Source organism: Bemisia tabaci, chromosome 6 (assembly GCF_918797505.1).
Source record: "Bemisia tabaci chromosome 6, PGI_BMITA_v3".
Classification (NCBI taxonomy): domain Eukaryota; kingdom Metazoa; phylum Arthropoda; class Insecta; order Hemiptera; family Aleyrodidae; genus Bemisia; species Bemisia tabaci.
In genome coordinates, this window is record NC_092798.1 from 1,624,000 (window position 1) to 1,639,053 (window position 15,054).

The 15,054-nt window shown below is 41.9% G+C and overlaps 1 protein-coding gene across 1 annotated transcript in view; it reads right to left on the reverse strand.

Moving 5' to 3' along the window:
- LOC109033895 (uncharacterized) overlaps positions 1-15,054 on the reverse strand; it is a 29,082-nt gene extending 14,028 nt beyond the window's left edge. The window contains exon 1 of the mRNA XM_072301183.1: positions 14,915-15,054. Coding sequence (XP_072157284.1) covers positions 14,915-14,920 — 6 coding nt within the window. The 5' untranslated portion in view covers positions 14,921-15,054. The remainder of the gene's footprint in view (positions 1-14,914) is intronic.

Genomic DNA, 15,054 nt, shown 5'->3' on the forward strand with positions numbered 1-15,054 from the left:
CGATATGTCCCCATTTGAAGCTATAATAAAGAATCGATTGTTAAGGTGTTCGTTACGAACACTCTGTTTACCGATTCTTTTCCATAGGTTTAAACGGCAGATCAATCGATATATCGCAAAGCACGCCACGCGGCCACGCCACTGGAATCCGCAATAACGTTCTCTTGCAAAATATTAAATTGCCAAGTTGAATTTGGCAATAGCTGGTGTGGCTTGGGTCCTATCTGCTCAACGTGGACCGCGTTTAGCTCCCAATCTTGAAACGCCTATCAAGAGGTCAGTCGCACTGCCATGGCCGGCAGCAGGCTTTTCGGCCACGACTCTTTTACAGCTCTGCTATTGGTTGTCCTACGAGAGGTCTTGAGAAGCAGCCATGACTATTAGTGTGAAAAAAAACTTGAGTCCACGTCAATGAAATGGAAAGAGGCAAAAGTTATTTCGGAGGACTGAGCTTTTCTCGTGGATGGGTGTTGGCAGTTAAGCGCGTCTCCACCTCGAGACGGTCAATCGTGACATTTATTACGTATCATCAGTATTATTTCTCTGAGGAATCCATGGAGAGAGATCGTCAAACTGGTTCTCCGTTGTCAAATCGTTTCTGGTTTCTCAAAAATATCGATTCCGATCATCAGTTCACCGGGAAACATTCTATTTTGATCATAGTATGAAACTTTATGTTATGAAGCATCATATCGTGACCCTTAAATGCATTCGATGTTACACGCAATCATTGGCGGATCTAGCAAATTGGCAAAATTGTCTTTGCTCCATTTAAACCTATGGAAATGTATCGATCCTTGGAAGGGCCAGGTGCTCTGACAAGAATCGATTATTTAGGTTTAAATGGAGGAAATACGGTGTTGTCAAATTGCTAGATCCGCCTCTGCACGCAAACCTTAGGCACGTAGTTCCTGTTGACATACATTTATCCAGTATATCCATGATCTCAAAAACATCAAGATTTTGACCGCCAAAGGGATTTCCGAGGATTTTAGAGGGCAGAAACGATAATTTTCTCGAAATTTTGGGGGTCGTTATCCACTTGAGGCACTTTTTGAAAACAAATCATTAAAAAAGTCTAATTTTGACCCATTAAAGACCACGCAACAGTTTCGTCGATAGACGCTTGGACACTCTGTACATTTGCTCCGGTGCAGACCCCCTGCGGACTGATTATTGGACTTTATAGGCAAAGGAGGCAAAGAGAAAATTTAGCGATTCTATTGATTGAATGGGTGATTGTGATGGACTAATAGGAGGAAAATGATGGACTGACTACAGGGTCTCTCGTGGGTTGCCGCTCTAGTCACTCCATCGTTTCCCCCTTTCGTCTATCGCAACTACCCTCCTCCACCGATAGGATCGCTCCATTTTCTCTCGTCTTCTTTGTCTATCGCTTTGTCTACTATAACCATAATCAACCTGAGACCCGATAATTGAAATTGATCGAGAAAGCTATAGACAAATGAGACATGGGGAGTATGGAACGATCCTATTGGTTGAAGTGGGTGGTTCCTACAGACTGAGGAGATAAATGATGGACTAACTTAAGGGTCCCTCGTGGGTTGCCGTTAGTAAGTCTATTCCTTTCCGCCTTTGTCCATTGCACCCACCCGCTTCCTCCAATAGGATCCCTCCAAATCCTTCTTGTCTTCTTTGTCTATAGCTTCGTCTATCAATTTCAATAATCGGCCCGCGGGAAGATGCTCGAAGATCACATTTTAAATGACTACTCGGCAACGGAGAAACGAGTCCTGCGGTAGAGGCATCGCCCACGCGCACTTGACCTTGGCCTACAGTGACTCAGTCCACGGTGCGCGGTGCGCCGCGACGCTTGCAGAGCAGACGATGATCGCCCAGATAATGGCGCGGCGTTGATCACCCAATTCGAGTGGGCCGCGCCAAGACAACTCGTCGATCAGACAGAGCAGCCCCCCCCCCCCCCCCCGGCGACCAGGAGCCCCCCAACGTGGGGTTACGTCAGAGCACAGGCCAGATCGATCGATGGTGCGTCCTCATAAGGAGATACGAAATGCTCACACCGACCGCCTTGCCAAAACGGTGTGATTTTTGCTGCTTTCGTTTTTGTCCACTTCCACGGTGGGTGTAGGGGTCAAGGAACGCTCGTGGGTTTTATTTTAGATTCTCCTCGAGAAAGAGGGTGCACATAGGTCGATGAGGGAACATTCTACATTGAACTGTGAACAGGAACATTTCATGGAAATAATTTTGAAAACAGGTCAAGAAAATTACATATTTCTTATGCAGGTGTATATCGACGGCGTAAGTCTCCAATCACATATCCCGTTTGCGGTGTATGAAAATCTCCGCCTCTAAGTTATTTTTTCAAAGAGAGATGGATGGAGTAGTCCGAGAGCCAGACGACATTTAGTCACAAAATCGTGACGCAAGTTCTAACCATTAAATCTGCCCTGACACGGAAAATGCTTGCCCGCTACGTAATGGCATACGCTTACTGGAAAAAAACGTCGCTTGGATCTAGAGTACAGACTCTTGATGACATTGACAAGAAAAAATACTCTTGATTAAATCCGATTTTTCCTTGGATCGAAGAGCTGAGCCTCTTGATATAGGCGGATTTCCTTTTTGATTCAAGCAAAAAGTCCGATTGAATCAAGAGTTTTTTTTCTTGGCAATGTTTTTAAGAGTCTAGACTCTACAGATCCAAGCGACTTTTTTTTCAGTGAACGTAGCAGACGACCGTTTTCCATGTCAAAGCATGTGAGGCTATCGATTTAACCCTTTGTTGCATGAGCTACTCGTTGATTTTGGAGGGAAAATCCACATTGTACAGTATTTTTTCGACATCAGAGTCGGTTAGAATCGATTTTTATGGGTTTTTTTAAAGTAAAGAAATCAGACTTAAAATGTTCCTCAAAACTCATTTCTTGCTTCGATTCAATTTATTTCTCCAGCACAGAAATAAAGCTGAAAACCATTTGTTGCTTTCATGCAACGCTATGCAATAAAGGGTTAAGTGGTCAATACTTGTGTCACGAGTTTCTCACTAAATGTTGTCTGGCTCTCGGACTAGAGGGACAGATACGATATCATCGTCAAACGATTTTTCGTCACGACACACCCGATAACTTGACAACAATTTTGGGAAGGAGCGTATAATGAAAGTACTTCATTTTTCCCTAGTTCCTGGATATGGAAGCCAGCTCCTGTGGGTGCGTATTGTTTACGAGAATCGCGACGCGTCGCGTACGTTGCGACGTTGCGTCAGCGTGCCAATTTGACGTGCCTTTGCAGCGCGCGCGAATCCCAAGTTCGAGGTCACCCACTTCGACCTCTGGAAGGCCTCTTCCGGGACACTGGACACCACACCACCACGCGACACAATGGCCCAGAACGACAAGCGCCTCACCGGCAGAACAGGGGCCAAGGGGCGCCTTCCCAAAAGGAAGCCCTCTCTGCACTCTAGTGGCGTGGCGTGGTTTGCGATATATCGATTATTTGTGATTTAAACCTATGAAAAAGGATCGATTAATGGGGTGTTCGCAGTGAACACCGTAATGATCGATTTTTTACCATAGCTACAAATGGGGAAATATCGATAATCGATCATTTACGCCACGCCACTGCCGCACTCAGCATTACTGCCGTGTTAAGGAAGAACGCCGTATGAGCATTCGAGAGTTGCCAGATTTCCTTCGATATTCTGTATATAACTAAGGGAATTTATGAAAGTGTTTCCTTTAAATTTTCAGGAACTTGAGTTGATATTGCAAGCAAATTTATCCGCAAAATTAGGGAAAGAATATTGATAGGTTTATCAGGAAATTCGTATTTTATCGAAGGAAATTTGGCAATGCATGAAGGTTCATACTGCGTTTCTGCTTAGTACGGCAGATTACGACAGTAATCTTGATGATTGTAGGTCAAACGTGCTTGGATGATTCATTCATCGTGGCTATGCCTTATCAAATTGATACATTTTCAGTAATCCGCGATCTGTTTATCCGCGGTTCGGACATTTCCAGTTATCCGCGATCTTTTTATCCGCTGTTCGGACATTTTCAGTTTCGGCTAATTTCAGCTATCCGCGATCTCTTTACCCGCTGCTCGGACATTTTCAGTTATCCGCGGTTCGCGGACAGTCGTCATTCACCAAAAAAGGAAGTTTTTTGACGTGCTTCAAAGGTTGAGACGAGGAAAGGAAGACTGAAAAAATTGAAGAGTAAACGTACTTGTTGTTTCTATGCTTAACTAAGTTGTAAGTTTTCCAATTATCCGCGATTTGGTCAGTCCACATTTCATCAAATAACAAACGGGTTTTGCCGTGCTTCTAGGGTTGAAACGAGGAAAAAACTGAAAAAAGTTTACCTGGATTAAAGATACCTACTTGAATAATTCTTATTGATGCTACGCTTTTTTTAAAAAGTCAGTTACGATTTTCAGTCGTTATTGATCTGTTTATCAACGATTCGGACAGTCGACGAACACCAAATAAGTAAATTCTTTGACGTATACTAAGGGTTAAGACGAGTAAGAAGCTGGAGACATCATTCTTCAAGTCAGTGAAAATCTTTTTTAAAAAAATAGCTTCTTTAAGCTCAGTCTTGCATTGTTATTTTCTCAGGATATGTTCAAGCCACGTTCCTATTAAGGGAAGTGCATAGTCATTCGATGAGTAGGTATTGCGACTCGCATGCTTAGCCAGAGCGGAAAATACAGGGTGTTGCGCGCTCTGGGAGATAAACATGTTGGGCGGTTGAAGAGGAAGTACTTAACTGCAAGCGAATAAGTATACTGCTGCTCACTCAAATAACTCACCTCAGGAACTTGAGCTAGTCTTCTGTCCAGTGCCCCTCAAACTCATACATCTGCCTAGCCTTTGCCAAGAATACTTGCGCACATTCTATACAAAAATCATCCCCATAGGCTGATATAGGTGATCTACTATTCCCTTCCTGCCGGAAATGAACCGGAAATGACCGAAAAATTTTTGGGATCATTTACTTAGCAGCATTAAAAAGCTTACTCAACTCCACTGTGACAAGGACCCTGCATAGCGGGCTGATTATTGAAACTGATAGACTAAAATATCGACAAAGAAGACAAAGAAAAAAAGCAGTGAACTCCAACATAATGTGTTTAAAAGGCGCGTCATTGACTCGTATGTATCAAACTCATTGGTTTTAATTTACAGAGATTTTAATGTAGGTAAGCAGCACTTGAAGGGAACGCACGATCCATAAACTGCGAGGTAAACCACGCGGGTCACAGAGGTTTCGTCCGATGAACATTCGTCCACGGAATGGTTTTGTCCAAAATTATAATTAGACCCTTTACAAAGTTGTCCGGGACACAACAGGTCCAATCAATAAAGTCCAAACACAATACGTCCATTGCTGGAACGTCCATAATACAGCAGAAAAAATATATGGAGAGAAGTAAGCAATTTTTACTCAAATTTCTCACTATTCGTTGGAAGGGGGGAGGGGGTTTCTGCTCGTGGTTCAGCGCGAGGGGGAGGAAGCGCGGGAGGTTGCGGGTTTGAGTTTAATTTCAGACGGTACGCGACTGGACGCAGGTACGTCGGAATCCTCGATGTTGGAAACGGCAAAGCCGAAGCCCGTCGCCATCGCCCACGAAATCAGAGGTATGTCGAAAGAATGTTACGATTCTTAATCATCGTAGTTCGTTACAATGGCGTAGACGTGATCTCGGTTCATGAGCTATCTTTTGCTGAGGGGAGCCTTAACATTCCTGTGTCCATTGCCGGTTCACGCCTCGCCTCATAGCGCCTTCAATTTTTCAGACGCAGCACGGACGTCCATCAAGCACGAATAGTTGTATCTCTGCGCCGTCGTCAAGGCGCATTCCTTCCTCCCGTTCTATTTCCATCACTCGGTGTGTTCGAGCGCTATATAGACCTCGGCATGGAATTTGAGTCCCTGATTTTTAAGTGTACGAAATCCAGGAATACTCGTAAAATTTGTCTCGAAATTTCGAATTTTCCGGCGATGAGAATGGAGCATTTGCACGCAAATTTTTTATTGCTTCATCTGTACGTTCTTAAAGAGCTGATCTCACAGTTTTTTTTTCTGATATGGGAAATAGTATAGAAATAGATTTAAAAGTGAGAAAATGCACCACCTAGTGACGTCACCCGCCGTGTATTCCCATTTAAACACACGTATTTTAGCAGATTAGATCATTTTGTCATATCTTCTCCGATAATTGTTCAATTCATGAACCAAGGGTATCTTCTTGTTCAGTCCTTTCGGGAGTTTCCACTTAAACAGGAAATTCATCGAATTTCAGACACCAGGAAATTCATCGAATTTCAGACACCTGGAAATCGACGGTGAAACTACCAAACCACGTATCTCGGTTTGCGACGTCGCAAACTTCCTGTCATACTTTATTTTTTAAATAAAAAATTACTTAACATCCAGTCTTGAAAATTTTTGTGATTTTTCCTCATCGTGCGGAGAAAATTCTGTGAAAATTTCAAGGAATGATATTGATTTGGTCTACTTCAAAAAAATAAAATGCAAGCGTAGATTTTTAAACACCGCAAACGAGATACGTGGTTTGGTAGTTTCACCGTCGAAATTCTCTATTTCGAGAAGGAACTGAGGTGCGGCTTGGGGTCTGAGAATCCCTGGAGCGGGACTGAGTTAATGAAGCCGGTGGAGCAGTGCCTTTCACCGTGAGATCATGCAAATGAGCGCTCATTGTTACGGCTCCTCGAGTTTTGAGGAAGTGGCAGCTCCTGCTCCGAGCGGCGCGTGCGCGCGTCGCGACGCCCGTCCCCGCGTCGCGACGCCCGTCCCGATTTGGCGATTCCGATCGTCACCGGCTCCGGCTTCGCGTCCGATTCATCCCGCGTTGACGGATCGAATCCTAAAATCCGCCCACCGGCCACGCGTCTCACCCTTCACTCAACTTTTAAGCAACGTTTTAGGCCTTGTCTCCACGGGACGTTTTCATGGGATTTGTCCCAAGTTCGAATCGCAGGAATGAAACTTCTGGGATTTTTCCCAGTTACCGTCTCCACGGGACGGGGCTCATACAGTCCTGCGACTAGTTTTCGCGGGAAGATAAATTGGTTAAAGTCGAGTGTTTAACCGGGATTAAAATAATAACTGCACTCAATTGACAATTAGACACATTATTTTAACTAAACAAACATTAACAATGTAGTAATGAATAAAATATCGCACAATTCGTTTTCACTTCTTCTTCTTCTCTCAGTGGGTCCTAGGGGTACAAGTACCATACTTGGTACTGGGAAAAATATTGATTAACTCAATATTTTTCCCAACTTCATAAGTGGGATTTTTCCCTGGGACAAATCTCGTGAAACGGCTCGAGGAGACAAGGCCTTACCTCTACATAGAGTACCTGTAGGACAGAGTCCCCATTCTCATCTTTTTAATACGGGAAATCTGTCCCCTTGAATCAATCCGAGCCGCGGCGGCGGCGGCTTCGTCACTAACGAGCAGTGGCGTGGCGTGCTCTGCGATATATCGATTGATACGCCACTCAAACCTATGAAAAAAGATCGATTACCAGGGTGTTCGCAGCGAACACCTTAGTAATCGATTCTTTACTATAGCTTCAAATGGCGAGATATCGATAATCGATCATTCACGCCACGCCACTGCTAACGAGCACACCCCATCTTTCCCATCTGCGCAAGGTTCTATTTAACAGAAATACGTCCTATTAGCCATCAAGTCTTTCTTTCTGTTGGATAATTGAATGGAGATGTTGCATGTGTGAGGGATTTGCCATTTGACCATTGATTATTATGTAAAAGTTCGCGAGAAACACGATGGTCCCGCTGGTTTTCTCTGAAATCATCTCCCAAGCTCAAAAAAAGCTCTCAAAGTGAGGCCAAAATCGAGGGGATATCCCGCCCTACCCTGAGAGTCCACCTCTACATCAAAACAAACTCTCCATGCAAAGATAGGGAGCAAATACATTGCCCCACTTTATTTGGGGACTCCAAAACTGAAAACACGGCAACCCTGCTAATGTATTTGCTCCCTATCTTTGCATGGAGAGGTTTTTTTTTATGTAGAGGTGGACTCTCAGGGTAGAGTGGGATATCCCCTCGATTTTGGCCTCACTTTGAGAGCTTTTTTTGAGCTTAGGAGTTGATTTCAGAGAAAACCAGTGGCACCATCGTGTTTCTCGCAAACTTTTACATAAAAATCAACAGTCAAATCGCAAATCCCTCACACATGCAACATCTCCATTCTCATAGTAATATTCTGATATCTTATAATTGAATGATTATTTCATTAATTTCTTCTAGAGGGCTGGGTGCATTCGACGGTTGCGTGGAGTCGCAACCCCCCTTGTTTACTTTACGACCGTAAGCACGTCGATCAAGTTTTCTTGTCGGATCCTCCTGCCGAAATTACTCACCGACACTCGCGCCATAACTAATCCCGAGCCTATAGTGTGGCTCTTTTTGAAAAACGCGTAAATCTGCCGCGGAAATTCGGCAACCTGTGATTGATCATACACCGTTCCTCCTCAGCCCGCAGCTCGGCAACATTACACGCGTTGTTCTCGTTGGTCACTGCCGACAGCAGCTAGTGCCTTCATGCAACTATTCGTACTCCTTGGATGCCCGTGTTGCATATACTTAAAATTGAAGGCACCTCCGCTGTTCTTAACTAGGAATCAATGTGCGCTTCGCGTTTACGAGGCTCAGGTGAAGTCGTCTGATAGAGCGACGTGTCACTTCGATTACGATGACCAAGTGTCATTTTTCGTCGGAAAAGTTACAATCAATTTAAGACCTAAATAAAGTTGCGATTGAACTGCTAGCTAATGATGCTGTTGCTGGATAATATTGCAAGGATCGGCGATGGGAATCACGGGTTTTCCCAGCCCGAGCGAAATTCAGGTGGCCGCTTCTAGATTTAGAAACCGATTCGACATAAATTGAACGAATAATGGGAGAATTACTATTTCTGCCTCATCTATTAGAGAACCTGTATTCCTTACGAAACTAATGGTTATTTTTATTAAAATGATCCAGAAATATTAGTTCCTTATTGCAAAGTGTAGCTCAAATAGAGGGTGTAACGTTTTTCTTTCCTTTCCTTTCCTTTCCTTTCCTTTCCTTTCTTTTCCTTTCCTATCCTTTCCTTTTCTTTCCTTTTCTTTTCTTTTCTTTTCTTTTCTTTTCTCTTCTCCTCTCTCCTCTTATTTTTTCTCTTCTTCCTCACTAAAGAAGGTGGAAGGGAAATGCATGGATCACAAAATGCATCGCATTTAGCAAAATGGAACCAGCGCGATTACAGTGTTGTAAAAATGTTGCTCCTCCATAGTTATCCAAAAAGTCCCCTAGAATGGAAAAAAGTTTTAGCTTTCCGCCAAAAAATCGTTATTAAATGGAAAATAACTGTATTAATTTGCTCAATGTACATAAATTAAGTGTTTTTTTAAAAGAAATGGAGAAGATGCACGATTTTGAAAACAATACAGTTTCGCTGGTTTCTTTTTGCTGAATCCGATCCAAATTGATGACCGCTACTAATCAATCTGCAGTGCATTTCAGATCCGGCGATTCGATCCTCTCTACATTGAAAATTAAAATTCTAAATGGATTTCTCTCTCGAAGCCCCGTTTTTCGAACTGCTAACTCCAAACCGCCACAAATCATTTGGATTGCATTTTGCAAAAAGGAACCAAGAGCATTCCAATGTTGCTAAGATTGTGCAACTTGCATATTTCGCGATAAAATTACTGAAATCTTGCAAAAAAAAATTTAAAAAGGTAATTTTTGTCTTGAATTAATAAATTATTAGGAACATGGATAAAACTTCTTTATGTGATCAATTTCCACGTAGAAGGGAAAAAAGTCGCACGATCTTAGAGACATCTGAATGCTCATGGATCCTTTTTGCAAAATGCGATCCATTTGGGCTCTAGTCAATCCGCGATTCCTGCGGGTAAATAAACTGGCTTTTGATTATTTGGACGTATTTCTGCCAAACGGAACTATGTGCATCATGACGTGAGCCCTGTTATGCATATATTCTTATGGGTCTCAGGGCTCATGTCTTAATACACATAGTTCCGTTTGGCAGGAATACGTCCATTTAAGTTAAACCTTGGATTTAGAACACTTTTGAGTTGAAGCGTTTGAGAAATCCTGGCCACGATGGCAACAACGCCTCCAGCGGCTGGATCTGACTCATCGGACATGAGACCCGGTTGGCTGCTTTTCATTTGTCCCTCACCTTCCCCCACGGATTTTGTCGCGCCTACCCGAAGCACAGAGATACACAACAAGTCTCTTTTTTCGTTACCCCCCCCCCCCCCTCCTCCTCGCGCCTACCACGGCCTTTATGCAGCCGAGTTAATGAGAATTAATTGAACGTCGTTAGATGTGATTTATTTGCATCGGAAGTTCTGAGAAGTCGCGTATTACGGCGCTGTGCTAAGGAAAAACGCCGTATGAGCCTTCAGGCCTTGCCAAAGTTCTCCTGCCAAATCTTCAACTCTCAGGAAAATTTTTGAACATTTGCCTACCAATTTCTCAGATAATTTCGTGTAATTCGATCTAAAACTTCTGAAAATTGTTCTCAAAAATAAACATTTTATCGAAGGAAATTTGGCAACTCTCGAATGTTCATAGGGCGTTCTTCCTTAGCACGGGAGTATTGCGGATGGGCCTTTATATTGTTATTTTTTATATTTTTATATATATATATATATATATATATATATATATATATATATATATATATATATATATATATACACTTTATATTTATATTGCCTTTTCTCGATCTTGGTGTGGGATTTCGTTCGGTCAGGAACATTGGATTGTGTGACGAACCTGGAAAAGGCCATCAAACTGCCAAAGCCAAAATTCAAATCCAATCCAGTGGCGTGGCGTGCTTTGCGATATATCGATTGATCTGCCGTTTAAACCGATGGAAAAGGATCGACAAATAGATGTTGGCAAGGAATACCTTAATAATCGATTCTTAAGCAGAGCTTCAATTGGGGAAATACCAATAAGCGATCATCACGGATCCCGCTAATATTGCGGATGGAGCGCGTTCATGGATCCTACATTTTGCAAATAGAAATTACTGCATGCCTTTGGTATATTTCAGAAACAACGTCCGTGTCATTAATTTCCCTATGCAGATAGATGCTTTTGTTGATTAGCCAGAAATAGATGTCTCATTGCAAAATGTACAGCAAAATTCTGCCGTGCTAAGGAGGAACGCCGTATGATCATTCGAGAGTTGCCAACTTTCCCTTGCCAAAACATGTATTTTTGACGGAATGCATGCATATTTTTCCCTAAAATTTTCAGATATTTTCGATTAAATTGCGTTCAAAATTGTTTGAAAATTTTGGAAAATATATCATTTTCACAAAATTCGGGTTTTATCGAAGGAAATTTGGCAACGTCTGAAGGCTCGTACGGCGTTCTTCCATAGCACGGCAGAATTGAGAAGATTTGATCAGTGGCCGGTGTAGCGTAACTGTGGGATCGAAAAATGGGAATGGGCTTAAGGATTGGTGAGATTTTACCACCTCATTTTTTTTTTTTTTTTTTTGAAAAAAATTAATTTGAAAATGGAACATGTGATGCGAGAGTTGAAAAACAAACTGTCTCATAAAAAGCTCGTTCCAATGTCTTTCTTTTTTTATCTGTTTTACTTCTGCACACTTGAGCATTGAGCAAACTGAAATCCAAACAGAAGAATTTCGAAAAAACCAGGAAAAGTGTGGGAGGAAACTCAGAATGACCAGAAAGTTGGGACAAAATTACGTGTATGCAAATGACAAAGTTTTACGTGTCTTATACAGATTTATGATACGTATTTTAGCTTCAGCTTTTTTCTTAACCAGATTGAAAATGTTTGAAATTTTAAAATTCTCCTCGCCCTCTCAAAACTCGGAATATTATCCGAATGGTGGATAGAAAAACCAGCAAAATGCAAAGAATTGCAACCTTAAATTCTTTTGGCCACCCTGTCAGCTTCAAAAGTTCCATTAACGGTCCGTTGAAATTATGTGTTTATAGTTTCATCACCGAATGAAATTCAAGAGAATAATATATCAAATTTAAGAAACAAGGAAAAAAATCATATATCAGCACAACCGAAGGTAGAAGAGACCTTTTGGGTCTAGCTTTTTTAACTTTTCTCAAAACCAGAACGACAGTTCATTAGCAGCCCGGAGCGGAGCATCGCGAGCTCACGCCTCACGCCATAGCGCCTCCAATTTGGCAGATGCAACACGGGCATCCGTCAAGTACGAATAGTTGTATCCCTGCGCCGTCATCAACAGGCAACCTTTCCCTTGCTCTATTTCCACGTTTTGTTGGTTCCGTTTATCTTACTTGTAGTAGTGCTTCAAGGGCTACGTGAGCGAAACAGACGAAGATGGAAGAGATGTAATCGGGCCTTTTTTTAAAACTTTTCTCCCGAATCTGAGCGACACCTCATTGACAGAATAAACCGGAGCATTGCGAAATCACACCTCGCGCCGTCGCTCCTTCAATTTTGAAGACGCAACACGGACATCCATCAAGTACGAATAATTGTATCTCTGCGCCGTCGTCAAGACGCGTCCTTTACCAGGCTCTATTTCCATGATATGTTTGTTCCGGTTTGTGTTATTTGTAGTGGTGCTTCAAAGGCTGTGCGTAACTTAACCGCAGGTATTAGAGACGCAATCGGGCCCTCGTTTTTTAACTGTTCTCCCGAAACTGAGCGACACCTCATTAGCAGTATAGAACGGAGCATCGCGAATTCACGTCTCGCGCCATCGCGCCTTCAATTTTGAAGACGCAACACGGACATCCATCAAGCACGAATAGTTGTATCTCTGTGCCGTCATCAATGTGAGTCTTTTCTCTCACTCTATCTCCATGTTGTGTTGGCTCCTTTTGTCTTATTTGTAGCGGTGCTTAAAGAGCTACGTGAGCAACGCACCCAAGGTATAACTTCGATTTTTGTTGGCCAAATTAGGTTTTGGGTAAACAAAAATGGGCCAAGTGTCTAACTACCCTGTTTTTCAATTTGTTTAGAGATATTGGAATATTGTTTATGTAAATGCACCAAAGACTCGTCATTGGTAAACGACCGGCAGCTCAAAAATTTCGGGTACGAATCAAATCGGAATAATGCGATGAGATAATCACTCATTTTATCATCTTCAGTGGCAACATGTGAAAATTTCCTGTTTTATTTCTATGAATTCCTCGTTCTTTGGGTATTCTCCTCCATAAAATCGAGACGTACCAAGACTAGATTCATCTAAAGATAGTCCGTGTCTCTAGACTGGATTTTCAATACAAACTTGAATGAAGATTTATCAAATGGTATCGTGAAAATGAAAAAGTTAATATTCTTTTTGACGCAACATGCTTCTGGTGGACGAGCATTTACAAGTCTATATTCAGTGGCGTGGCGTGCTTTGCGATATATCGATTGATTCGCCATTCAAACCTATGAAAAAAGATCGATTATCAGGGCATTCGCAGCGAACACTTTAATAATCGATTCTTCATCATAGGTTTAAATGGCATAACAATCGATACATCGCAATTCACGCCACACCACTGGTCTATATTCAGTGGTAACATCATGCATAGGACACGCGATGGGTGGAATCAGGAAACTTGGAACAAAAATGTTTTTGAAGCTCACATGAATCCATGAACTAGCTCTGTCTTGAATGGTGTTAATTAAAAAATAATAATAATAAAGAAAAAAACATAACCACCCTACATGCTGATTGCGTTTAATGCCTATGCAAAACGCCAATGGATTTGTGAAACTGCAAATAAGAATCATGAGCATCGTCTTTATTGGTTGCCTATTTTGAGATTCATGGAACGTTTTTGCAATTTTTAGAAAAGCATCGTGCAAATATTGGCATGCAAAGTTTGAAAAAGTATCCCTACGATTCGATATTATCCAGAGAAAAGATAAGAAAAATGAAAGTGGGAAGGAACATTCAATTTCATTGATTTCTCATCAACATGAAACAATGGAAATATCGCACTTAAAAACTCGAGCTTTGAAAGCGAGGAGAGGCATACAAGTACATCAACATTCCGGTAGCCCTAATTGCATAACCATCAAATCGAAGGATCTAGCGATGATGGGAATTTATTTACGCTTAATTTCGAAATTTTACTCTCCTCTAAATCAGCGCGACAGAGGAAAGATTTTTTGTATTCACACCCCATTACTGCGAGCTCTCTGACTCCTAACATTTTCAGTTTTAATCATATTTGGAAAATATTGAGACTTGGCCACATTTTCAGAAAGAGCCTTTTTTGCCATTTTTCTAGGGAACTTACAATTTTGTTCAATGTACACCTTGGAAAGCGCAAGCCTTCATCAGTATCACATCAAGTATTTAGTGTGATATCCATTGTATATCAGTATGATTTCATATTGAAAGCAAGAAGAAAAACCAGAGTAGGAAAATTAGCATGAAATCTGTGCGCCATAAGAGCAGCATGAAATGAGGGACTTGGAGGACAAGGCGCATAAGTACAGTTCTTGCTATTTCGAGAAAAATGCGTTTAGAGTATGAAGCTTTATGGCGGAAAGAAAGTTCATTACTCACAATTTGATACTTAAATGATGGATTTTACCAGTGAAGTTTTCAGAGACTTTATTTCAGACCTAGATTTAGTTGAAAACTGCACTGATGTGCCTTGTCCTCCAAGCCCCGCAAAATCATATTGCAAAAGTACACCAAGGGTTATCTTTCTTAGGAGAGGGAGCGATTTCACTCCTAACAATTTTATGATGGAGGTCCCTACTTTAAGATAGGTTAAAATCAACTGAAAGAAAATCCACGTGCAAGAAAAAAGGAGGATGTAACCAATTGCGTGCAGTACACACGCGGGTTAGAAAAAAGGTCTTACTTGCATTTGAGTTAGTATGCGAGTCTGAAGCTTCCGGGCTCAGATGATAAGTTATTTACGACATTGATGGGGCCGGAATTGATATGAATCACAAGTTAGAAGGAGCATTGTTTGTGAGGAGCAACACTTACTTTCGGGGG